At 52.6% G+C, this 26,515-nt stretch overlaps 1 protein-coding gene across 3 annotated transcripts in view; it reads right to left on the bottom strand.

Moving 5' to 3' along the window:
- The window catches only part of ATP2B3 (ATPase plasma membrane Ca2+ transporting 3), a 46,946-nt gene that overhangs the window by 7,333 nt on the left and 13,098 nt on the right, over positions 1–26,515 (bottom strand). Inside the window, exons 10-20 of one of the 3 annotated variants that reach the window (XM_090265260.1) lie at positions 26,085–26,326; positions 23,096–23,330; positions 18,478–18,657; positions 18,241–18,328; positions 17,485–17,591; positions 16,247–16,438; positions 14,431–14,644; positions 12,724–12,935; positions 11,575–11,682; positions 9,723–9,905; positions 4,335–4,448 (exon numbers count right to left, since the gene is read on the bottom strand). In XM_090265260.1, the coding sequence (XP_090121386.1) occupies positions 4,335–4,448; positions 9,723–9,905; positions 11,575–11,682; positions 12,724–12,935; positions 14,431–14,644; positions 16,247–16,438; positions 17,485–17,591; positions 18,241–18,328; positions 18,478–18,657; positions 23,096–23,330; positions 26,085–26,326 (1,875 nt within the window). The remainder of the gene's footprint in view (positions 1–4,334; positions 4,449–9,722; positions 9,906–11,574; positions 11,683–12,723; positions 12,936–14,430; positions 14,645–16,246; positions 16,439–17,484; positions 17,592–18,240; positions 18,329–18,477; positions 18,658–23,095; positions 23,331–26,084; positions 26,327–26,515) is intronic. The other 2 variants (XM_090265259.1, XM_090265261.1) reach the window with 2 other exon arrangements.

Raw genomic sequence — 26,515 nt, 5'->3', positions numbered from 1 at the left:
AAGGGCAGGGCTGGTGCTGTTCCTAGTGTGGAGATAGTATGCACAATGTGAAATAGCTGAGAGAAAATGCAAATGCACTATTCCCAGAAACCCAGGTGGGGAGACTTGGTTCTAAATCAATGTACCTCTTGAGAAAGGAGCAAACAAGACTACTTTTACTTTACAAGGCTTCTTCCTCCGTGGGACTGCCTCAATGATGAGAGCTGCTGTCCTGTGAGTGAGTGATGAGCATGTTCTAGCAGGGTGTGTCCCAGGAAATCATGGGACTCACCTGGCTGGCTTTGCCAAGTTGGACAGAAGGTTGCAAAAACCAATCAAAATAAAGATACTACCATGATCTGATGCCTGCATGATTAATCAGAACTAAACAGTCCTGAGGGAACCCTTCTGGCTACATCTTACCAAACTTACTGTAGGCCCCTGTCTCTTTAACCGGGCTGGGTCTGGAGCCTTCTCCTAAACCACTGTCACAGTAAACATTCGAGTATAGTGGCCTAGCATTGCTTTAGGAAGGGTTGGGCCAGGCTCAGCTGCCTGTTGGAATGGGAGGGCCATCGAGGCACTTGGTGGGGAACAGGCTTTGAGTATATGGCTGGGGAGGGGCTGGGCTGTGTCTGTGTGTGCTGGCTCACCCTGGAGGCAGCCATCCAGCACCCTGGACTTGCTGCTCATCTGTGGCTACACCTTAGGGGATCCTGACACTCAGCTGAATAATGTGACTAGGGCAGGAACGGGGGTAGGGGGAACTGACATAGCAAGAGGGAATGGGATTTTTGTACCCCCTTGGTTTCAAAAAGACTGAGAATGGTTATTAAAGAATGCTCTTTCCCAAGCTACTCGTATGGGCTGGCCTCAAGGCCACAGCTGAGGTCCCATGAAATGAGATGGTGGCCATGAACGGAAAGGTACCACGCCCTGGGCTGAGAATGAAATGGCCACAATGGGAGGGGTGGCCACCAGGCCAGGCAGTGTGGAGAAATGGCTGAGCGAGTGGGAAAGAGGCAACCAAAGCCATCCCAGACCTGGGAGGTTATTGTGCGTTGCTCGGAGAGTGGGGACTGTGTTGGGATTCCCCCATCCTGAATGGGCTAAGGTGTGTGTGTGCATGTAGGCATGGGATGCCTAGGGGATCAGAGGTCGGCTACAAAGGGTGGGCAGGTGTGGATGTGGATACACTGAGTCCCAAGATTCACAGCCTCTCTCGCTGCCCCTGGTCACCCCTCCAGGGAGTGCTGCTCCTCTCCCTCTAGCTCCAAGGACATCCTCCAGACACTTCTTGCATTTGGGGCTATGTGCTGAGGCCTGGATTGGCGAGCAAGGTCACGTATCACTCCGGCCCTCAGACTCCTTGTCCATATCCTGCACTGGGCCTTCCACGTGGAGAGCCGAAGGTTCTCAATGGAAATGGTGTCAGCCTAGAGGCTGGGGTGTGCTGGAGAGACTTGCCCCAGTATGTGGGATGAGTGCAGACTGGCTAAGAGGTGGGCAAGGAAGAACCACGGTTGTCCTTAGGTGACCTTGTGACCTGTGACTACTGCACCTCCTAAAATGCTGCCTCTTGGCTAGGTTGGGAACTCTATTGTGGCCAGCACCCTGCCTTCTTTCTGACAAGTTCCAAGAGAGGGTGAAGACCTGGAGCTAGTCCCCACTCTGCTAGGCCTTCCCCTAATGAGGGTGCTGGGTTTGGTGATTTCTTGGGGTCCTCGAAGCTCAGACTGGGGGGCAGGTTCAGAGTTCCAAACCAATCTGCCGCACAGTGATGATGGCAGGAAGCAGTTTGGGTCGCTGGCTTTAGGAAGCAGGCGCATCCCCCCATGCTGCCTGGTCCTCCAACCAGCATCTTTCTCCACAGCAGGGTCCTTTCTCAGGTGCTGCCACTTAGCTGGGATGAGCCTTTTAGGCTGACCCTTGTGAGTCAGGACATCGGGACTCCCTTGCTGTCACACCAGAGCCCTCGTTAGACAGAATGTGCCCTGTCGCCTGCTCCTTGCCCAGCAGCATGTGGTGTGGAAGGGACAGTGACCCTTATCCTGGAAAAGTGGTAGTTAGGTCCCCTTGGAGTGGCTCGTGACCAGTGGGAGAGGTGGCACTGCTGGGATCCTGGAAGTGGGAAGGCAGTGGGGGGTGGGGAACAGGTTGCTACAGAAGGAAGGAAGGTACTAGGAGACGATGAAGAGGAGAGAGAGAGGCTGCCCCCCAGGGAGAAAGCTGGAGGAATTCAGAGGGAGCCATGAGCCAGCAGGCCTCACTAGGAGCACAGAGGGGAGGCCTGAGTTGACTTGGGAGTGGCAAGAGGCTAGAGCTATGGAGAAAGCCTGAGGGGCATGTGGAGAAGGGTTGTGTTGGCTGCCTTCCTCTCAAGTCAACAGACAGATGGACAGAGACAGAAAGTACAGAGAGAGATGGCAAAGAAACATGTGGAGGAAGTCAAGGGGAAGGGAGGTACAGGAGCAGGTCAGCATGTGTCCCTCATGTAGACTCATGCCCTCTATTGTCTCCTTGTTCCCAGGAAGGAAGGTGATGCTGCCCAGCCCAAGCTTGGCTGAGGTGCTCCTAGGAGGCTGTGCACATTTCTGCCCTTAACTGACGGAGGCTGAGCCTCCTGTAGACCTCTCTGGTGAAGTGATGGCAAGGTCTCTCTGGGACAAGGCCAGAGCTTTCCAATTCACCTGTGACATCTGTTGGCCAATAGTTGTGGCCCAGGCGGGTAGCCCAGTGAGTATGAGAGGGAGATGGAGATGTGTGTGGCCTATGGTTTGGAGAAGGGGTGTGTGCATGCGCACTGTTTCCGAAGGGGACCAGGTGGCCCGGTGGGGACCGGTGCGGCTCACATCCCTTCCTTAAAGGGTAGAGTGGCCTGAAATTACAGCTTTAGCGAGAAGAGGGACGCCCCCCACTGGGACCTCTCACCAGTTCCTAAAAAAAAGAAAAGGAAAGGAAAAGGACAAGACAAGACAAAAGAAAAAAGGAAAAGAGATGAAATCAAGCAAAAGAAAATCCCAGGGTCTGGTGGGGGAAACAGCGTAGTTAACGACTCCCGTCTGTGGGGAAGTGGTGTGTTCGCGGAGGTGAGAGCTGCCGGGTCTCACTGAAAGGAAAGGAAAGAGGTAGGTAGCATCGAACCATCCTGGCAGGGGATCTGGGCTCATACTTGAAGGTTTACTGTTTGGTTTTTGGAATCTCAGGTTTGTTACAAGAAGCAGGCTGCTCTGGGTGGGAGCAGGGGGGCCACAATGTTCCCTGGGCTGGGGGGTTCTGTGGTCTAGTGGCTTGCCCTTTGTCTTTGTGAAAAGATGTAATTAGGGAAGTGTCTACTTGTTTAGGACAGCCCCTGGGTTCTCTTTAAAATGTGACAGACATGGCAGGAACTTTTTATTGGAACATACAGAAGGGAATTGATATCTCCCAGCTTCTCAAATGAAGGAGGGGAAAGGGTGGATCAGATTGGGTTAAGACCTTCCCATGCCAAGGCCTGTTTGGAAAGAGTGAAGGTGCTTCGGGAACACATGGAAATGTAGTAGAGTGCAGGCTTGGGCGTGAGGCAGGCTCGAGGTGCGAGGAAGGCTCCAGCTCACGGGACGTCAGACACCTCTAACACCCGGTGGGGCTCAGGGCAGGGGCCTATGGGGCAGGTAGCACCTGAGCAGGAGCAGCTGACCACCACCAAGCCCACCTGGGAACACGTGACAGTGGCCTCCTGAAGCTCATATCAGATCTAGTGCCTTTGGAAACCACCTCAAGGAGAGTTCTGGAAGCGGACACTTTAGACCCAAATAGGTGGGCTGGATTGTTCCACTGCAAATAATGCCAGAAAAAGCACTTGCCTTCCCCTCCAGCCCTGGAAGGTGGCCCTGAGCCTGCTTGCCTCCCTGCTTGCCTCACTGAACACTGACCAAGGCCCCAGCCTGAAACCAGACACCACCAGAAGCAGCCCAAGTTATGGAGAACCATTGGCAAATGCAGACAAGTTCAAGAAAAGAAAACCAATGACAAGGAGCACTAAATGAAAACCAAAAAAGAAAAAAGAAAAAAGAGAGAGAAAAGAAAAACACCAAACAAAGAAAAGGACAGAAGGTCCAGCAGTGCCATGGATTCGGTACATTTCTAAGAGAATATGGCTTTGGAGAGATACACCATCTGGGCGGGAAGGACTGGACAGAGCAATAAAGAAAGAACGGAAAAGCCACGGTGAGCGGAGGATGCAAGACTGGAAAAAAAGAGAAGGAAGAGTTGGGGAGGCTTTTTTCTCCCCCAGAGATGCCATTTATGAGAGAAAAGGGGACTCAAGACTCACTCCCAGCGGCACTGGTGGGATTGGCAGCAGAGAGAATTACGTGAGTAGGGGTAGAAAGATTGGTTACGTCATGGAGCTGGCTGAGGACTGAAGACCGCCGGCGCACGGCACCCTGAAATGAACCGCTTCTCTTGAAGGTACTCACTACCTCCATCTGTGGGAGAGAAAATGAGATAAAGTTTGGCTTGCACTGTTATCCCAGCTACCGCACGGGGGTGGGGCTGGGTGAGAACAGGGACCACACTGGGCACATACTGTGACAGCAAAGCCTCATCTAGGTCGCCCAGCTCCCTGGTGGGGCTGTGGCCATGGCCCAGGCTGGCCTCTGTGTCACCTACCAAGAGAGGGTTTGCTGAGCAAAATGATTAGCTCTCAGAAGACTGGGAGGGCAGGCAGTTAACAACCAGGCACACTGCAAACATTGAGAGTCATTTGCATTCACGGTAAGCTCATGGCAAGCCACTCGTCAATAAATACCTGTGTCTGGCAATACTTTGTTATCCTAGGTCAGTGGTTTTCAACCTTTTTTTTTCCGCCCCAACAAACCTGAGGGATATGACACACTTCTATTAGAAATAAGGCTCCCTGTGGCAATGCTCCTTGATTGTATGGCAGGGGGACAGGGGCTGTCCCTGGGCCTGTCCTTTGTTTACATTGCACCTCACCCTGCCAAGCTGCCCCATCTTACTGGGAGGTGCGGCCATCACTCTCTTTTTACAGCTCATCCAAGTGATTGAGCCTCAGTGGAAGAGTGGACTTAAAAAGGGGAGGGGGCACAGGCATGGTGGGAGGGAGAGCAGAGAGCCTGGACTCTGGGAAACAGACTTGGCTTTTTGCTTTGTCCCCACCCTTTAAGCTTCTTAGGAGTCAAAAGGGAAGTGGGTCTTCAGAAAATGAGAACTGTGTGGGTGAACTATCTGGGAGTCGCAGTGTCTTTGGACTTTCTGACCTGGCTTTGGGCTGGCATGGAGGCCTAGGGGTGGATCAGACTGAGGTGTGGGGTTCAAAGGAAATGCATCTGAGTGGCCATAGTGAATGTCCTGCCATTGTGAGACCATGTGCCTAGATTCTGGGAGGCCAGCCTGGTGTGGCACATGTTTGGCCATATCTTTGTGAATGCCCTTAGTGCAGGGGTAGGGAGGATATTTGGTGTCTTAGAAGGTGGATCTGATTTCTGGAAAGTGATCATTGGATGTGAACAGCAAAGCAAGTATGCATTTCTGGAGCCCAGAGCTCACTGGCTACCTGCTTTCAGTCCCAAAACCTGCTCCACCCTTAAGCCTTGCAATGGCTATGAGGTGGCCACCAGGTTCAGTGGGGTATCTGATATGGGGTCAGGCTTCTTGGAAGAAGGCAGCTTGAGTGCTCAGACTCCTACCACAACCAAAATGAATACATCCATCATTCAACCATTGGGCATGCTATAGAAGAATCACTGTCATGTATTTGGCCACTGAGACCCCCTTCTGCCAGCACATCCCTCTCTTGAGCAGGAGAACCTCATGACCAGGACTGATACCTGTGAGGGAGGCATACTGAGCCCCCACAAGGTGTACCTGAACACACTGAAGGAAGATGACCCATGCCATAATGTCATTATCTTTTTTTGGGGGGGGGGTGTCTCCTCCCTAGAATGAGCAGATGTTCCTGAGGCTATAGAGATAGGTCTGTTTCAAGAGGGTACTTTTACTGTGGCAAAGGTGATGAGGGAAGGGAAAGATGCCTTTACTGCCTCTGACTTGGACTCTCTGTGTGGTGTCCTGATGGATTGATGGCATCAGTCAAAATACTGCAAAATTGTCACCCATCCTCCACTCCTGGAAGCCTAGTTGCTGCTGACGCTTCTCATTGGTTTCTAATAGAATGTGAACTACATCACGTCATGAGCGCTCCAAAAAGCTCCATGTTCTGGGTTTCAAGGACTTTTTTATTTTATTTTATTTTATTGTGGAATGGCATCCTAATGATCTGGTGCATTCATAACTTAGTATGAAATGATTTTGAGAACAAGTAGCTGGTTAGAAATGCCTTCACTTAAAAAGTTGTGCTGGCCTCTGAAATCTGGGGAGCAATTTTGTGGTTCACAAAGTCCAGAAATCTAGGGCCAGCTGCCTAGAGAAAAGTTTCTCTTAGCTTGGGGTGTACATACAACCTGGGGGGCTTTCTTTCTATTTTTCAAGCAGGTATTTTGAATAAAAAAGAATAGACACTGTTAAAAAGTGAGCTAAAGTACCAATTGGTTCAGCATTGTTAAGAAGTGTAGTGAATCTGATGTGACAAAGTCAAGATCTTGTGGAGAAATGAGTGACTCTATGGAGAGGGCATGGAGTTCACAGAGTATCAGGGGATGGAGACTTTGACCTCGGCAGGCCCACACTCTTACTGGGTGACCTTGGTTAAGTCTCTTCTCTATGGGCCCATTTCCTCTTGTGTAAAGGAGGAACCTGATCAGCCAGTGTCTATATGGACATTGGTAGTTGGAACAAGACTTCAACTGTGGGGACCTGCTCTACTAGCTTGGCAGCAGTGGCAGGCCTGTAGGCACACAGGAGACACAGACACACAGGTGGCCATGGTACTACTGACCTCCTCTGAGATGCCTCAGATCAGGGCAGGGCTGCTGTCTCAGCTGTTAGAAAAGCTAGGCTCACCATCTTAGGTTCACTGATGAAAGCAAAATGTGCTGATCAGGGGTGCAAGGTGCTGCTGAACTCCTTCCCACCCCCACCCCTACCAAGGCTCAAGCCAGTTTCAGGCTCTGCCTATCTGGGCCAGGACAGGGTGGGTGGGGGCTCATAGTTGAGTGGCCAGAAGGCAATGAGGAGACCTAGACATCTGGCTGCAGAGGCAACTCTCGTTCTCCTACCAGGCACTCAGTGTTCTTCCAGACCTAAGACATTCTTCCCTGGCCACATGGGCTTAGGTGCTCGGCATGCCAAGAGGAATGAGTAAGAGACCTGGCCTCCTGCTTCTCCAATGCAGAAGCCCCTTGGACCCCTGGGGAGCTCCTTAAACATGGGGTTCTTTGGTGCCACCTCACCCATCCCTAAGGATCCTGAGCTCTTGGGGGCGGTCCTGGACTCTGCAGCTTCGGAAAGTTCCCTGAGGTATTCTGCTCCTCACTGATTTTAGCACCCTGGGCTAGGTGCACAGATGGTTGGTCATGGGGAGTAAAACTGCCATCAGTGTGTGTGCCAATGGTTCACGAGGGAGGGAGTGGACTCTGAGAAGGCTTCACAAGGTGGTGGCCTTTGAGTGAGCTGCTGCAGGATGAGGAGGGGCCCTGAGGGGACATAGAGAGATCTGGAGAGGCCTGGAGCCCAGACAGTGGCCAGCGTGGAGGTACAGTGAAGCAGGTAAGCAGAGCACACATCTGGAAAGGCAGCAGGGATTACAGAGGCACAGGGTGCATGGGGGTGACACCATGTGGCAGGGGCTTGGGGGTCACTGTCTGTACCCTGGACTTCACCCTTAGGGTGGGGAAAGAGGCTACAAGAGAGAAGGTATGGACAGTGACTATGGAGGGGCTTAGCTGAGCAAAGGCTGGCAGAGCAGGCAGGAGGCTGGGAGCTCATGGCCAGAGTTGAAGCTGGAGTCTGGGGAGGAGAGGAAGGGTGCTTAAGGCTGAGCCCCATGAGCCCCCAGGGGTTGTGCAGGAGCTGTATGCACGGGGAGGTAGCATTGGACCTGGGGTGGTGCAGGCACAGGCTGCCGAGGAAGGGTGCTTTGGGCATGTTGCATGGAAGATTCTTTGGGATGAGCATGTGGCAATGTGTTATGGGCTGGAGGGCAGACATCAGGGAGAGATGTGTCTCAGGTCCTGCTCCAGGCCAAGGGATCCAAGACAGGAAGCTACCTAAACAGACTCTGGAGAAAGGCCAAGCCAGGTGAGATGGTGTCCTTTCTGGTAGGACCATCAGGACGAGAAGCAATTGGAGCTAGGTCAGGAGCAGTGGGACTGAGGATCCTGGATGGGAGGTGAGGCAGCAGGAATCACAGGAGGGGCAGGACTGGCTATGTTGAGAGGAGGTTTCACAGGGTGAGGGTGGCAGTAGGATTGGGGACTCGCACTTGAGGAGGCAGAGCTGAGCTGATGCGCCATGCCACTGCACCAGGCGTGCAGGGAGACAAGAAGAGGGTTTTGGATGTGTCTGGGGCTCTGGAGTCACTGGTCAGGAGCTGGGGGGCTGGGAGGAGGTAAGCTGGGGGCTACAGGGCCAGTGGTCTGGGCTGAACCCAGTGTGGGTGCTGTGAGGCATATTGTGGAAGTGTGGTGCTCTGGTATTCTTGGCTAGGCAGAGGAGGAGGTGGTGAGTGAGGGGGTGTCGGGAACTGAACAGGAAGAGACCAGCATCCATGGGGCCTAGTGGGGCAGATCAGCAGGGGCTGAAGAAGCTGAATGAAAGGCGGCTGCAGGTGACTTAATGGGGCTGAGGGCTGTCAGGCAGGATCCCCCACAGGAGGGGCAGCTCTTACCCACTCCTCCTTCCTTCCCTATTGGGTTCAGTGCCCCAGGGTCCATGGGATTTTCCACACATGAGGGCCACAGCAAGGTAGATTGATGTCTCAGCGGGAGGTGGGGGTGCCAGGCAGGAACAGAGAGTGAGGTGGAGAGGGGACAGCAAGCTGCCATGGAGAACAGGGATGATGGCACTTCCAGAAGGGCTCTGGGAAGAAGCTTTGAAGCAGGAAAGGAGGGACAGCCTGATCCTGAGAACCAGGAGGATGCCTTGCAGACCTGGACGAGAGCCTCTGGGATGCTGAGGGCAGAGGCTAGGCTGTGATGGGATCACAAGTGAGTGCGTGGGAAAACCATGGAGAGACAGAAAATATGGAACATTCTGGGAAGAAGGTTGGCTGGGAAGAGTTGGGGGCAGAGAGCAGGGCGGGCTCTGGCAGGCGGGCTCTCGTGAAGCCTTGGCAAATGACCATGTCTAGGCAATCATTGTGGCTGCGTGACTTTATAGAGGACTGCAGTCCTGATATTTGTAGAGTGATGTGAACAGAAAGGACCAATGAACAGTGAGCTTGCCAAGGGCTACTTGAAATGAGCATCTAGGTCATCCTCAGAATGTCCCTTTTCTGTGACCTGGGACAGTTTCTTCCAAATACAGGGGGGCCTAGCAGCTCCTCGGAGTCCCCAGAGAGACATCCACTGGTCACAGCACACACTTGTAGCTGACACCTGTTCTCACTATGGAGAGGGCCACCTGGGCTCTGAAGGAGGTGTTGGGGACAGGCCATCTCAGTACCACAACTGCTGACAGGTATGTCTGTGGGTGGCATAGGGACACTTAGCAACTGCCCTTATGATCATGGCTGTGAGACCCAAGGGTATTTCCCTGTCAGTCTCAGGCTGACCTTGCCCACTCTCTGCCTCTTGTTCTTTTGCCACCCTCTTGAGTAAGCTAGTGGCATGGCAGCTTACCTGTGTTTGGATCCGGTTGAGGCCCCGGAACCAGAGGATCTGGCCTCTGCGGAGCTCCCGCTCGGCGTGGTCAATCTCTTCCTCCCCCTCGGCCAGCTCCTCATCAGTCATCTCGTCCTTCCCTGGCCCGTGCCCTGCTTCCTTCAGGCACTTGAGATGGCTGGTGGGAATGGTGGCGATGACCTGTGGGGTCAGAGGCAAGGGACAGCAGGCAGAGGTGGCCATCAGAGCAGTGCTGGGCTTTTCATGATGGGAGCTCTGCTGTGGCCCAGAAGGGACCCAGGAAGCTCATCTCCCTCTGACAATGGCTGAGACCAGCCTGTCTCCCCATACCTGGGACTAGACATCCCTTCCTTGTCCCTGAGGCTACACGCCTGGGTCGCTTTTGCCTGGTGCCAAATCCATACTCCAGAGCGAGAGCCAGCCTTTTTTCTCTGGAGGACTTTGTTTCCCATGTTTAATCAGAGAGCAGACCCAGAGCAGTCCGTAGGGAGCTGAGTGTGGAGTATTTCCCAGAGAGGGAGCAGTGATATGCCACGAAGTGGGGGTGGGCTGCAGCACCCCAGTATGCATGCCTGTGGCTCCTTGTCATCCTCCGGCCATCCAGAGGGCCAGAGGAGCATCTGCTACAACCTTCCCACATAGTGTGCGAACTATGGGGTTTGTCTTACCAGAGGAAGCTATAGCCTCGGCCCTCAACTCTTGGAAGGGGACCTCCAGGCCCCTGGCACTCCCTGCCTGATGAGAAGATCATGGTTTGCCTGGGCCAAGGGCCCTGCCAGCTAGTCTGTGCTGACAGAGTGCTTTCTGGTGGGGGCCTGGGTCGAACATATGAGCTTGGCCTCCAGGGGCTGGAGACTGAGTGACTGAGGTCAGCCACATGTGCACCCCAGGCTGACAGCACAACCCCCGGTAAAGTCCCTGGACACCACTGCTCAGGGGAGCTTCCCTGGTGGCAGCACTCTGTGCGTGTTGTCATACATCATTGCTGGGGACATTGTGCTGTCCACACAACTCCACTGGCAGGGGACCTGGAAGCTTGCTCCTGGTCTCTCCTGGACCCGCCCTACATATGCTTGATCTTGGACTTCCACTCTCTAGGGCAGTTCGAGAAGACTCTCTGCTGTTTAAGCCGTTCAGTCTGTGCTATTTGCTGTGGTGGCCTGAGGTGAGTGACGCACAGGACAAAGTGGATCCTGGACTCAGCATCCTATCCCTGTATTCTAGGTCTCTGGGGAAATGCTTTCAGAGGCCTGGGCTGGATCCTCCTGTGCTCTGAGCAGCCCTGGCACCCAGGCTCTTTCTTTCTGACTTCATCACTGGGTGCTGTGAACTCCCCTATACACGTGGCTTTGACTACAACCCATAGAGCTTGAGGTGTCAGTTTCACTTTCCATTAGCTCAAAGTACGTCCTCATTTCCCTTGAGATTTCCTCTTTGTCTCTGGAGAACTTAGCAGGATGTTTGTTTTCAAACTTGTGGGGATTTTCCAAGGCACCCAGTTTTAAGGGATGATTTTCAGGTCCAATAATGAAAAGGGGAGTGCTGGGTGGTTTTGCCAAGGCCCTGTGACATCTCAGCCATGGTCCCTTGCCTTCTTTCTGCTGATACTGTCACTTGTGGCCTTGCACCTGAGTCATGGCATGTCCCAGGTCTGAGCCCTGCTGTGTGTGCCACCCACCCAAACGTGCTGCATGTTTTCTCAGGCTTGGGCTCCCAGGCTCTGGAGCAGGGAGCTGGGGCAGGGGTCCTCGGGCTACCCATGATTCCCTGGCCTTGCGCCCAGCAGCAGCACTGTTGCAGAGCAGATGGGCAGGGGGCAGGACTAGGGAAGCTGATGAGGCACACTCACCTGTCCCCAGACCAGCTCCCCAACGCCAACAAACAGGCACCAGAGCCACTGCTCCGTGGACAGGGGGGCGCAGCTGAAGGGCTTTCCACCAAACTGGACAATGACAATCTGCAGGAGAGGGGTGGGAGGGAGGCGGGTTCAGCCGACACACCTAATGATACCACCCTCCTCCTCTAGCACTGGGGCCCGTCCTGCTCTCCAGGCTGGCCCTGCCACCCTGCTCAGAGACTCAGAAGGGCTGTAGGTTTTCCCAGGCAGAAGGGCTTAGTGGGTTAGCCACATTCCCATCTTCTGTAAACTTGATTCTTTAACATCTGCCCTGCCTGCATATACTGGACATGCCTTGCTCTGGACACCTGAGTGACATGTCTGAGTTACCTTGCCTGAGCCTCCTGTTTCCTCATTGCCTCCCTCTTGGGAGGAAGCCTCCACCCAGTGGTGAGCTTTTCAAATACAGACCAACCACCTCTGCTACTGGGTTCTCACACTTCAGGCCGCTCTTCCTCATCCTATTCACCCAGGGCCAGATTCCAGACAGCTGGGACAGCCCTCTGTCCCAGAACCCTGAAACCACCCACACTAGCCAATCCTTAGTTTGCTCACCCCATCTCACAGTTCCTTCGTTAGAAACTACAGTAAAGGCTCTTTCTTGCCCACAGTCCCCTACTTCCCCTGAGCCTCCTGACTGACCCAGGTGCTTTCCCGGTGGTCCCCCATGGTGCCGCAGACTCCTTTCTCAGAGAACTGTGAGCAACGAAGTATCCTGGTCTGTTGACCTCACTATATGTCACATTTTTTGTTAACATACCCTACATTCAAATGCTCAGCCCTTCCTGGAGAGCTGACCGACCAGCCTGTCCATGGCACTGTGGTAGGCAGAGGCCTGTGTGTCAGCAATGGGGACAAGAACATCTGCAAAGGAAACTTCTGGAGTTATGGTGGCCTCCCACCAATGAATTGTTAGAAATGGCAGTGACAGACCCAGAGGGACCTGTATAAGGTCAGGTCTGAGAAGGCCCACTGAGCACCTCTGGACACCAACAGGTGGACCTAGGGCGAGGCCTCCTTTGATGCACTCAGAGGCCAGTAGTGGGGGACATGGTCGCCTGCTCCCCCACCTTTTCCAAGAGTGGAGCCACTCCTTCTTACCTGAATTGCAAAGGTGCCCAGGACAATGGTGCAGAAGATGGGGTTGCCAAAGATGCCGTGGAAGACATTGCGCTCACCGTGGATCTTGCGGGCATTGATCTCATTGAAGAGCTGCATCATGACGAAGGTGTTGAAGATGATGGTGTAGTGCTCTGAGGGTGGTGAGTGCAAGGGTGCATTCCTCCCACTGTCGATGTTGAAGAAAAGCTCCCCTGCAAGCCGAGGGGCATGTGAGGGGGCAGGGCCCCAAGCCAGGTACAGCCCTGACCCCTTGTGAGACAACTGTAAGGGGAGAGCAAGGACTCCCTCACCCCACAGGGTGACAGCCAAGGCCAGGGGCTGAACCTGGGGGGTGGGGAACTGGCATTGAAACCTGAAATCCAAACGCAAGGGCAGGAATGAAGAAGTTGAGACAGACTCCAGTCACATCTTTTGTCATTTGCCTGCTGAGTTGAGTTGGGGGCGGCGCTGCAGGGTGCAGGGCAGCTGGCCATCCTCTGCCCTGCCCCTCAGACAAGGCAACTGACCTAGACCCTTGGGCAGGCTGCAAGAGGCTTCTGCTCCCAAGAAATCAGAGAAAGGTCCCCCAGAGGACTTTTAGATACTGATATTTGACCCTCCTCCAACCATGAGTCCTGTACACTGAGCTTTGAACTTGCCCCCAGGAATATGCACTGAAAGCTGTGTCTCACCAGGCTCTGGAGTACTATGACGGTGACCCAGGCCACCCCATGATCCAGGGTCACAGATACATGGAGAGCACCCTGGCATAAAGGAGAGGAGTCACAGACAAACCAATAAACCCATCCTTATATAAATAAAGAAATCTGCTCAACGGAGCCTGCCAGACACAGAAGGAAACTCGGAGGAGGACCGGATAGCCAACACTGGCACCAGGCTTCCAAGAAGTAGCCAGTGTGCTGGAGGGCTCGGTGCCCTCCACGTGTGGGCTGCAGGCACAACCAGTGGCTGGAGGCCCTATGGCGTTCACTCTGAGCACCCTCTGCCCAGCCACTCCCCATCAGTTCTTCCCTCTGCTGTCCACACTCCTGCCTCTGCCTTTTTCCCTTCCCCTGCCCTCGCCTCCCTTTGTGCTTCCTGACCCTCTCTTGCTTCCTCCCCTCCTCTTCTCTGTATCTTGCACCTCCTTCCTCCTCCTCTTCCCTCCTCCATTCCCCCTTTTACATTCCTTCCTCCTTCTTACCCTTCTTCTCCTTCCTCCTTCTTTCCCTCTTCTCCATTACTCTTTTCCCTCCTCCCCTCCTCCCCTGTCCACCTTCCCTTCTTTGCCACCCCTCCTCTACCCCCTTTTTTCTCCCTTCTATCACCTCCTCTTCCCTCCCCTTCTTCCTCCTCCTCTCCCCTTTCTCTTCAGGTTCTCCTCCTTCCACAGCTTCTGGCAGAGTGCTCTGGTCATTGTCCCCTGGAGAAATAGTCATGGGGTAAGTGGACAGATGGGTGCATGATCTGAGTCTGGATGTATAATGAGAAATGCCACCTTCTCTATGGAGCAGTGGAGGGCATCTCAGCTGCTCACGGGCCTGTGGCACCTAGGTGGGGCATACAGAGAGGAACAGAAGAAGGTGAGGGTTGAGGGGTCCTTGCTGTAAATTAGGTCCCTGGGTGCTCATCTGTGCCTTTTACCAGCAGACAGGTTTGGAGCCTGAAGGATCAATAACAGTGCAGTGTGCCCCTGGGCCAACTTACCCACAAACAGCAGTGTGAAGATGATGGTGAGCTGGTAGACTGCATGACCCAGGATGTTCTTCATCATGGTCCGAGAGATCAGGGGCTTGTCCCGGCCATACGGCTTCCGCAGCAGCAGCGACTCAGTGGGCGGCTCTGTCGCCAAGGCCAGAGAGGCAAACGTGTCCATAATCAAGTTCACCCACAACATCTGCACAGCTTTGAGAGGTGAGTCCTGTGGAGAGGAGGCAGTTACCACAAGGTGGGGCTGGAAACCCCACCATCCCCCAACTCATGGGAAGAAATTCAGCTCAGGGTCAATGTCACTGGAATTTCATTTAATCGAAAATGCAACAAATCTAATCTTCCCACAAAATGTGACATCTCTATCTCTATGTTTTCTTAAAGTTGGCAGATAAATTTTCACTGGACTTTCTGATTCCTGCTTTTAAAATGTTGCCAGTTTCCCTTCTTCTCTCACCTGGTGGCAAGGATGTAGAAGGTGTGGTCCAAATTGTTAGCGGGTTTGACAATTGCCCCAGACTGAGAGAGCCTGACTAATGGGTGGTCTCCTGGTCTCCCACACCCAAGGAGCAGGAAGAGGCAGAAACTCTGCACCAGACCTTTCTCCTCATCATTTCTGAGTTGTTGGTTAAAAACAAGACTCACAGAAGCCAGACACCAAGGACCACATACTGCATGATTCCATTCTTATGAAACTTCCAGAACTGACAGATCCACAGAGACAGAAAGCAGATGAATGGGTGCCAGGGGCTGAAGAAAGGGAAAGTGGGGAGTGATTGCTTAGTGGGTATAGGGACGATAAAAAGTTCTGAAATGAGATAAAGGTGATGAATGCACAACATTGTGAATGTACTAAAAAACCACTGAATTGTACACTTTTAAATGGTTAAAATGGCTATCACATTGCAGTTTATGTTATATGAATTTCATCTCAATTAAAAAAAAACATTTGAAAAGGATACTAATTCTGGACACTCCCTAATGGGAAGAACTGGACTATTGAGAAAGGTGAAGAGGCTCCTTCAAAGGTTAAATACAGAGTTCCCAGAGGACCTAGCATTTCCACTGGTGGGTCTAAAGCCTGGAGAACTGAAAATGTCAGTTCACAGCAAGCCTCATTCATGCATATGTACAGCAGCATTATTCACAGCAGCCAAGGGGTGAAATCAATCTAAATGCCCATGGATGGAGGAACAGATACACAACATGTGCTATAGCCAAACAATGAAACATTATTCCACCATCAAAAGGAATGAAGTACCGATCCAGGCTATATGACATGGATGGACCTTGAAAACATTGTGCTAAGTGAAAGAAGCCAGGCACAAACAACCACATGTTGTTTAATTCCATATATATGAAATGTCCAGAATAGGTAAGTCTATAGAGATAGAAAGTAGATTGGTAGGTGCCAAGGGCCAGGGGAGGGGGAATGGGGAGTGCCTGCTAAAGGGTATGGGGTTTCCTTTTGGGATGATGGAAACATTTGGGAACTAGATAGAGACAATAATTGCACAATACTATAAATGTACTAAGTTCCACTGAATTGTACACTCTCAAATGGTGAATCTTTTGGTATGTGAATTTTATCTCAGCAAATAAAACACCTGGCTCTCCCAACTAGGCCCTTAGGTGGGAGCTCTTCAGCCCATACACTCCTGCCAGCAGGGTCCCCTGGGATTGCTCTCCGCACTGGGGTCCAGGTGTATGGGGCAGGCAGGGCCTCAGAAACCCGGTGCCTCCTACAGGCCATATGGGTTGTGGGAGGGAGAGCCCAGGGTCCTCCTTGGGCAAAGTGGTCCCTAGTGCCCACCTGAGTAATGCAGGCACCTGTGAAGGCCACGATCACAGCTACCACATTGACCGTCAGCTGAAATTGCAGAAACTTGGAGATGCTGTCATAGACATTGCGGCCCCACATGACCGCCTTGACGATGCTGGTGAAATTGTCATCAGTCAGGATGATGTCCGAGGCCTCCTTGGCCACATCAGTCCCTGCGATGCCCTGAGGGACACACAGACAATGTCCATGAGCACATTCCCCACCTCCCTTCGACCACCCAGCCCACCTGGCTGACTCCTGCCTTTCCTTCTAAATGGGGCTCCCCTCCAGCTGGGAACAGCTCTCATTCCATTCAACACATCCTTGTACTATGAATGGCAGGTCGACTCACAGCTTTGTTCATAAACAAAGAGGGTGCTGCTGCTGCATGGTCTTCTGTCCAGTCTTAGCATGCTAGAGCAGCTATATAAGAAGTCCCTGAGTCATGGAGAGGGACACCCTTGGTAGAGCCAGGGACATGTCATCCTGGCCCACACGGGGTGTTTGGAGAAGGAACCACATTCCTGCTGCTCAAAGGCTCTGACACAGGAGTAGCTTGGTTCTCGTAGCACCCAGGGGTTGGGGCTTGGCCTCTTCTGGGTCTTGGGTCCTGGGAAGGACTGGCCCATGCCCTCAGTGCCTGCCTGTGGTGGGCTTCACTGAATGTGCCAAAGTGAAGGGTACTCCTTCTCAGAAGGGTAGACAGAGGGGCTTGCTGGATTTCTGCCTTCAGTGGTCAAGCACAACTCCTCACAGAAGGCTGTGGTGCCAGGGCCAGTCACCTGGGCAGCACCGACCAGGTCACCCTGCTCAGTGTGCTCATGGTTTTACAGAAAGAACTAGCTCCATATAAGCAACAGAAGAGAAGCACAGAGGAGAAGCTTGTTTGGGGACTCCGCTGATCACACTTGGGACAGAGGTCCACTTAGAGGAGACTGGGAGTGGGTAAGGCAGGTGCACAACTGACAAGCCCCCAACTAAGCCTCTCAGTAGTGCTGCCAGTTCCCACTGTCCCCTTGGGCACCATCACACCAAATACCTTTAAACGACTCATACATGTTCCTTGACTGGCAGAGTTTGCGGAGGCCCAAGTGGCCAGGATGTAAGAGAAATTCAGACACTCTGCGACTTGCCTTAACACTAACTACCAGGTTCTTGCATAAAGCTAATGTCCTAGAGACACAAGGCCCTGACAGGCCTGGTAAGCCAGGCCGCCATTGGTGGCTTACCATGGCAAAGCCCACGTCTGCTTTCTTGAGGGCTGGCCCGTCATTTGTGCCATCCCCAGTCACGGCCACCACTTGCCGCTGCTCACCGGTGGTGCTGTCAATGATCCCTGAAACACAGTGGGGCTGTGTGACCAGCTCAGGGGTGGTAGGCTCTGGAAACACTCCAGGATTTTCACTGTGCCTACTGCCCCCAATCCTCTATGCTCCCTGTCACCTTCAGGATCAAGTCTCTGCCGTGACTGGGAGCTCTATATCCCTTCTCCCACCCGGGTCCATCACCCAGTGAGATGATACAGGGTGGTGTGATTTGGTAGAAGGCAGGGGCCCAGCACTGTGTGACTTGGAGGTCTCCTCTCCTGGGCCTCAGTTGCCCCATCTGTTATATGAGAGGCTAGGCTTAACTGGCATTTTCTATTCATGCTGTTAGCCCAGAGAAATGGAGGGGTAAGTTCTGGTATGCCAGCCCTTTGAGAGGGTGTCCATTATTTTCCCCATTTTTTCAACGAGTAAGCCGAGGTTCAGGGAGGGCCAGTGACTTGCTCAGAGACACAAGCCTACTCTCCAACAGCAACGGGTCAGAGTCAAGGACCCACTTCTTAGGCAGGCCCTGGAGACCCATTTGGGAGCTGAGCTTGGCTTTGGGTGCCTAAGGACAGAAAACATGCAGGGGTGACAGCCTCACCCAGCCAGCATCATGCCACCTCAGGAATGGGAAGGAGGAGGCAGGGATGAGCAAGAGTAAGCTCGCTCCATTACCTTTGACCAGAGTGTGCTTGTCTGTGGGAGACGATCGGGCAAGGACCCTCAGCTTGGGCCACACTTTGTCCAGACGTTCTTGTTCTATCTGGAAAGGGAAGCACAGAGCTGCTGCAGAACCTTGGTGGGCAAGCAGGTAGGGCTGAGCAGAGGTGATGGGTAAGGATGGAGAAATAGCCAGAACTCTGAACAGGGACAGGCAGCCCCCTGTAGGAGGGCAGATGGGCTGGGAACTACCTCGCCTTTCTCATTGCGGATCCTCCGGTTGAACTCCTTCCCTTCCAGGCACAGGAAGTCCTCCCCAGGCTGGATGATGCCACACTTGGCTGCAATGGCCCGGGCCGTGTTGATGTTGTCCCCGGTCACCATTCGAACTGTAATACCAGCACGCTGGCATTTGCGGATAGCTTCAGGGACCTGGAAGAGACGATAGAAGTGAGTGGGGCCATCAAGACAAGACATATCATGTCCCTTTCCTCCAGTCAGACCCGCAGCACACTCACACACCACCCCTGTGGTCTTGAGGAAGGGCCTCTGCAGAGGGATGGGCCTGAAGGAGGCAGGGAGGATGGCCTACATGCTCTGCCACTGCCATTAGCATAGTCCAGTGGTCAGGGTCCCTCCCTCAGTCCCTCAGCAACCCCCTCTCCCCCGCCAAGGTGACTCCTTTCACTGTGCTGGGCCCCTAGGACTAGCAACGACTCAGATCCAGGCCCTTACACCACAAGCAAAACTGGGAGAAACTACTGGGGGCTATTACTCTGTCTAGGGTCCCCGTCTGAGTGGTGTATGGAAAGGTGACTGTAGAAATCACCTACCTTCATCGAACTCATTTTCCACTGCAATATGGGGACCCCAGAGCTACTGAACCAGGATCAGCCCTGATTACCAGGCCAGCTGGCATGGCGGCTATTTCAGTTAGCTTTGGGCAATTCTCTCACTTGTCTTCCTCCACTTTTTTCACAATATAAAATCTAAGACATTTAGAGATGCAAGTTCTTCTCATTAGAAGAACTAGAACATTGCTTGGTTATGTGGCATACATTTTCATTTTCCAAATATAATATTAGATTCTGGAAAAGGGAGGGGGAAAAAAAGAAATCCCCTTAGTGCTGAATGGAAAAGGGCTGAAGGGAGTTGAGACCAGCCTGGACGTGGTGGTGTCTCACCAGAGAGTGGAGATGCTCCTGCTCCCAAACCAAAGAGGCGGTGACTCTTGAGGCCAGAGGCTGCAGAGAGCTCTGAGCAGTGGACTCAGAGCTTGGGGAATTGGATAAGGAGGTTTGGCCTAGGCCTGTGAGATGCCCGGGCCCAGCCTTAGCAAGGGGGTTGCAACCTGGGGACCTGGCTCCCTGCTCTGTCCAATGGACCTACTGCATTCCCCTGATGGGTGCTCACTGCTCCCAGCTGAGACAGAGGCCTTGGGGACAGTCTGAGCCTGAGGAGAGTGTGTGAGCACGTAGTGTCCCAGGTTAGGCCCAGTGGCCAGGCCTGGGAGCCCAGGGTCAGGGGAGTGAGCTGGGCCACCAGGTGGTAGGGATGGGGCAGCACAGCTGAGATACCCCAGTGGAGGTAGACAGCAGGTGGGGCCAGGAGGGGTACAGGTGACACTGACTTGGGAAGGCCCATATGCTGGCGTTCCCTGAGGTTATGGGGGTGGTTATGATCTCAGCTAGGGAGAGAGTGGACATCAGAAAGAGAGGCATGCCAAAGCCCAGTCAGAAGAGTCCCTACTTCGGGGCTGTGACAGAGTGACCTGATGATTCCTGAAGCAAATACTGCCAGTGGCCTGGAAAGTTGAGCCCCAGGAAGGGGGTTTGCCTCCTGCACACTTAGTAATGTACCTCAGGGACACTGTCTACTCTTTGGGGCCATTAGGGTGCTGGATGATGAGCTCCTGGAAGATGCTCCCCCTTCTAGGGAATTCCCTCCTGTCCAGGAAGTGCCTCGAAGCCATCCCTCTGCTGCCACCAAGTGGTCATGATGGGCCTGAGACCTGGGAGTCCTGCACCAGAGCCTTGCTCCCCTGCTCCACGTAGGTAGCAGGAAGCCCCCCTCCCTTTAACAACACCCTCTCCTTTCTCACTTGCCACCCTGTGGCCCCACCCTGGCCCAGCCCACTCACCATTAATATAGCTTGCTTCTTAGGGCTCCTGTTCCACCCTCACCCTCCAGGGTAGAGACCTCAGTCTTCCTCTGGCTCCAGTCATCTGGGCCCCCAAGGTTTAGTAGAGATCCATCCACCCTCCTGTCTGGCCTCCCTAGCCTGACCGTGTCAGGGCCATCTGCTGCGGAGACTCTCTCAGCCACTCTCAAGCCTGAAAGAAGTTGTCCCTTTCTCTGGACCCTGTCACCAAGGTCATTTCTGGATTTTAAATAAGCAGCCGTTGCTGGCCATGGGCCTCTCCTGCCCTGAGTTTCTGCTTGCTGGCAGCCACTACAGCTGGGCCTTCATTGTACCCTTCAAGGGACTTGTGCCTGTGTTCCACATTTTCTAAGATGAAAACTTATCTACTCTGAGAAGAATAGTGAGCAGCAACAAGGCCGGGCCTCACCCCATCCATGTGCAGCCATTCTGGACAGTTCCATCTGCCCTCATCTCCCCTAGTCTGGCCTCATAGACACTTCTGTAAATGAGCCAGCCTGGACCAGAACATCTGCAAATACATCTAAGGTCTTCCTTGGACTCAGCTTCAGTGTGTTCAACAAATGTTTCTACCAGAAATTAGGGCACCTGGGCCCAGGGAATCAGGCCAGAAGAGCTCTTTGTGCTGTGTGGCCAAGAGCTGTTTCACACCACACATCCAGGCAAGTGACTGACATGGAAGGGGAGGGTGGGCTGGCTATGATGGTGTGGAAATGGCCTTGCCTAGGGCCCTGGGAGTCAGGGAACATCATCTTCCTGGGTCTATGACACAATCCAAAGGAGCTCCAGCCTCCTGGCAGTATCGCATAGCCCCAGAAAGTTGGGTGTAAAAGTCTGGAACTGCCATCATACTGTAGACACCTCCTAGGGAGTAAGGAGGGGACGTCCACCACCTGGGAGCAGTGCTGAATACCAGTCAGGGGACTGTAGCCATGCTTCAGGGCAGAGGTGTGTGTGAATGGTTCCACTCAGAAGGGAAGGCCATTAGGTCTATGCAAAGGCAACAGGGCTTTGTGACTCAGCTTCACTGTGAGGACACAGCCCTCTTCCACTCTGCACTTCAGTTTCTCCCTGGTCTGATGAAGAGAAATGTCCATCCCTTGTGTCCCTGGGGGTAGTCTTTCTACCCTCACTGGCACCCTCTCTCCCTGCTCTCCCAGGCTGCTCCTCCCACTGCCCCCTTCTCTGGGCATGTTCCTCTGTCTGGAAGTCTGTCCCCTCCCCTCTGCCACTGTCTGCTTCCTCCCAGGCCCTCTCTCTGCACATCATGGTCCAGTCTCCTCAGAATTTGAGTACATGCAGTCGCAGATGACCTGTGGCTGGTGTTTAGATGTGGCAAGCACTGACTTTTGAATTGTGGGACATTCATATGTGATCTAGTGTGTGAATGCCTGTATCCTGAAGGAGAGCCCAGAAGCTTCTCCCTCATCTCGGCACCTCCCCCAGGGCTGCTGATATATGTATATGTGTTCAGGCTAATCAGCAGAATCAAAGTGGTCCTGCTTCTCACATGAAGTGAAGAAGCCCTGGGAGGAAAGAGAGGGTCACTCCTTGCCTCTGGCAACCTGCATTCTCTGCCTTGCACACTCCCTCCAGGGCCTGGTGTGGTACAGATGCCATGAGCACCTTGCTCCAGGGCCAGCCCTGGCAAGCTTCCTCTCCTTGAAGGATCTCCTTCCCATCTTTAAAGACCAAACAGCCTCTCCATTTGTCCTTCACTTTCCATGATGGCCAGCTTCTGCCCTGCTTCTCTTCAGAAAAGGTATCAGGAAAGTTGTCTACATGTTCTGGATCCCTGCCTCACCAACCACAGAACCTGCTCAGGGCAAGGTCTCCAGTGAACTCCTAATGTCAAGAACCTGCCTCTGCCGTGACCGGGTTAAGCCATCTTCTTGCTCTGACCACATGGCCCTCAAGGTTTCTCCTCCCTGCCTGGCCCCTTCCTTCAAGTCTCCTTTGAAGGCCTCTGCTCCAGCTGCACACCCTCCCCTAGACATCATTCATCTAAAGATGCTTCTGGAATCTCTCTTCTGCTAGGAGCATTGCTCTGAGCTCTCCACTCCTACAGCCATCTACCCACTTGACATCTCCACAGGGATGGCTGGACCACACTTGGCACCAACCAAGCCCTCAACTTAGAACTTCCCTCCTTTGTCCCACAAACCTGTGCCCCCTTGGTCTTCCCAGACCAATAATGGCAATGCCATCTACCCATTTTGCCAAACCAGAGCCCCAGAGTCTTGCTGTTTCCTCCCTCTCCCTCCATCATTCCTGCAGGTGTCATGGGCATCAAACTTCTAACTGCCACCCTCTCTCACGTGGTGAAGGCAGAGCCTGAGCCAGGCATTGAGGCCAAGCAGGAGGGAGCATTTCAGCAGGTAGGACAAAGCCTCTATGTGGATGCAAGAGTGAGAGGACAAGCAGCGTCAAGTGCGCCGTGGAGGGTCTGATCTGGGAGTGATAGCTATGCCCCCTGGATGACCTGAGGCTCCGTCATCATACATCTTTCCGGATGCCCGTGGGCAACCAGTTTGTCCTACCTATAACTCTGGCAGGAAGTGGTGTGACAGCTTGGAAGGCAGGAGAAAGAGGTGGTTCTCTCCTTGCATTTATGTCCAAAGGCCACACCATGGAGGCCAGATGGGAAGAAGGGCTGCCTCTCCCCCAGTCCTGACAACCTGGGCCTCTCCCAGAGGAGAGAATGGCTACCTCGGGCCTCACAGGGTCCTCTATGCCCACGACAGCTATGCAGGTGAGGTCGCCCACAACTTCATTTTCATTGTCCCAGTCAGGTTCCTGGGTGGCAGAGAAGTCCCGGTAGGCAATGCAGATGGTGCGGAGGCCATCACAAGCCATTGGCTCAATGATCTTCTTCACCATGTCGTCACGGTCCCGAGGGCGGAAGCCGCGCAGTTCACCATTGCTGTTTAAGATGTTGGTGCACCTGAGGCAGGGACAGAGCAAGGAGAGCCAGGCTGGCTGACAGTCTGGGCGGGTGAGAGTCTGAGTCTCCATGTGACACAGTAGAGTCCTTTCCAAGGAGGGAGGCACTCTGTTCATGTGGGGCCAAATGGTATGCCCCCCAAATTCATGTCCTTCCCAGAATCTCAGAATTTGACCTGATTTGGAAATAGGGTGGTTGCAAAGTTGAGATCACACTGGATTAGAGTAGGCCCTCAATAATATGACTGATGTCCTTATAAAAACAGATGAGGACACATAGAGACAGACACCCATACAGGGAAACGACCATGTGATGCCAGAGGCAGAGACTGGAGTGATGCGTCTGTAAGCCAAACAATGTCAAGGATTGCCAGTGACAACAGAAGTTGGGAGACACAAAAAAGGATCCTTCCCCGGAGGCTTTGTAGGGTGCACAGCCCTGCTCACCATGCCTTGATTTCAGAACTGAGAAAATAGATTTCTATTGTTTTAAGCCATCAGGTTTATGGTCCTTTGTCCTGGAAGCCCCAGGAGCTAAAAACTCATAGAGTGGTGTGGGTTAGGACACCGTAAGAAGGCCATAGCACAGGGCTCATAGCAGCTCCTCAGAGACTCCACAGGCTTGAGGGTGAGAGTGTGGCACACTTGCGAAATCTGAATGCCATGCAGTGTGCCATTACAAGCTCAGATATCCCTGGGAGCTTTTCAGAAGGGCCGGATGGTGAGCGCTGGCAGAATTTGGGTGTAGAAGAGGAAGGAGCAAAGAAGCCAAGGGCTGGAGGGGTAAAGAAGGAAAGAAGGAGCTGGCTGTGGAGTCTGTGAGGAGCCATGATCACAGCAAAAGCTGGCATGCATTCACTTTTGTAATTCTCACAGCACTTGCAGAAGGTAAGTATTCCTCTTATCTCCATGTTACAGGGGAAACTGAGGGAAATTTGTTCACATTCACTCAGCCAGTAAAGAGCAGAGCTGGGGTTGGAGCCCAGTGCTCTGCTATGGCCTTATTCCATGCTTCCTCAAGTCCAGCTGCCACAGCCACTGGGACCCAGCAGAGATGGCTCCAGGGAAAAGGTGGCCTTTGAACCATGCTGGGGAGGGCTGTGCATGGGCAAAGTTTTGGGGAGATAACTCTGGGTGGGGCAGTGGTCAGGAGAGGCCAGGACACAGCCGGTAGGGGGGGCACTTGTTTATCCTATGGGTGCCAGGAGCCCCAGATGTCCTGCTGAGGACATCCTGAAGTCCCTGGAAGTCTGGCTATGGGCACAGGAGCACAATAAGGTTGTGCCTTAGAAGGTGGCTCCATAGTAAGCAATTTGCCAGGAGGGCAGGGGAGGGAGGATGGGGCTGCTGCAATACTGGGGAAGAGAGAGGCCAAGGCCAAGGGGAGGTGTGGAAGCTGATCAAGCTTAGGGGGTTTGGGGCACTTGGAGACAGAGCTACATGCTTTCCCCTCAGTTTTTCTCACAGCTTTATTGAGATACAATTCCAAGACCACACAATTCACCCTTTTAAAATGTATAATTCAATGGCTTTTAGTATAATCATGGAGTTGTGCAACCATCACCACAGTCAACTGTAGAACACTTTCATCACATGTAAAAGAAAACCTGTACAGGCTACAAAAGAAAAAAAAAGAACTAAACTGCACTTTACAATTGAAAACCATTTGTGCATCCAAGGCCAAATCAAGAGTGAAAAGAAACAAAAATCTATCAAGAGAGTGAAAAGATAGCCCACAACATGGAAGAAAATATTTACAATTCAGACACATGTTAAGGATCTAGTATCCAGAATACATAGAAAATTCTTACAGCTCAATATTAAAAACACAACTCAAAGATGGGCAAAGATCTAAATAGACATTTCTCCAAAGAAGATGTGTAAATGGCCAAGGAGCTTATGAAAAGGCACCAACATCACCAGTCATCAGGGAAATATCAATCAAAACCACCATGAGAGCTCCCTTAACATCTACTAGGATGGCAATAATAATAAAAATAAATAATAATAATAATAAGGTAACACAAATTGGTGAGCATGAGAAGAATGCTCATGTATTGACGGTGGGAATGTAAAATGGTACAGCTGCTCTGGAAAGTATTATGGTGGTTCCTCAAAAAGTTATTTACAAAATTACCATATGACCCAGTAATTCCAGGAATATACCCAAGAAAACTGAAAACACGTGTTCAAATAAAAACATTTACAGCAATATTCATAGCAGCATGATTCACAGTAACAAAGGTGGAAACATCCAAGTGTCTCTCAGTGGATGAGTGGATAAACCAAATGTAGTCTATCCATGCAATGGAATATTATTCAGCCATAAAAAGGAATACAGTGCTGATCCATGCTATGGCATAGATGAACCTTAAAAATGTTATGCTGAGTGAAAGAAGCCAGATGCAAAAGGCCACATATTATAGGATTCCATTTATATGAAATGTCCAGACTTGGCAAATCCATAGAGACAGAAAGATTAGTGGTTGCCAGGGGTTGGGAGGGGAGATGGGAGTGACAGCACAGGATTTCCTTTGGGGTTGATGACAATATTCTGCAACTGGACAGCAGTAATATGCACAACATTGTGAATCTATTTAATGCCATCAAACTGTACACTTTAAAGTGATGAAAATGACCAATTTTATGTTATACCTATTTTAGCACAATAGGAATACCAGAATGCTTGTATCCTTAAGGTAGCACCCAGCCCCTGGCATCCCAAGCCCTGGGCTCGTTCTTGTGACCCACTTACTTTTTCAGCAGGATCTCTGAGGCGCCCTTGCTGAAGAGGCGGAAGCCACCATTGGGCATACAGATGACTGTGCTCATGGACTTGCGGACCGAGTTGAAGGTGTATACTTTGTAAAGCTTATCTTCTGGAATCTGTTCCCGCACAGGCTGGAAGTCCTGCTTCAGGTCCAGGATGAAGCCCAGCAGAGCGCATTCTGTCTTGTTGCCCACTTGGCGAGGGAGGGCACCTTCCTTCTCTGGAGGCTGTGAGGTGAGGCAAACCAGCATGGCGCCAGGGGCCCAAATCCACCCTCCTTACTTCCCCTGGGGCCCCAGCCTGGCCATGGTCACCACGTCTTTAGGGTGTGGTGGCGGAGAGTTGAGGCTTGCCTCCAGTGTGGACTAGATGGGCAGGTTTCCCGCCATTCACTGAGCTTCAGAGGGGCTTTCAAA

The sequence above is a fragment of the Furipterus horrens genome, unplaced genomic scaffold (genome assembly GCF_987537825.1).
Source record: "Furipterus horrens unplaced genomic scaffold, mFurHor1.1.pri manual_scaffold_17, whole genome shotgun sequence".
In the NCBI taxonomy this organism is placed as follows: domain Eukaryota; kingdom Metazoa; phylum Chordata; class Mammalia; order Chiroptera; family Furipteridae; genus Furipterus; species Furipterus horrens.
Note: the sequence above shows the minus strand (reverse complement) of the source record. Positions and strands in the feature narration are given on the sequence as shown.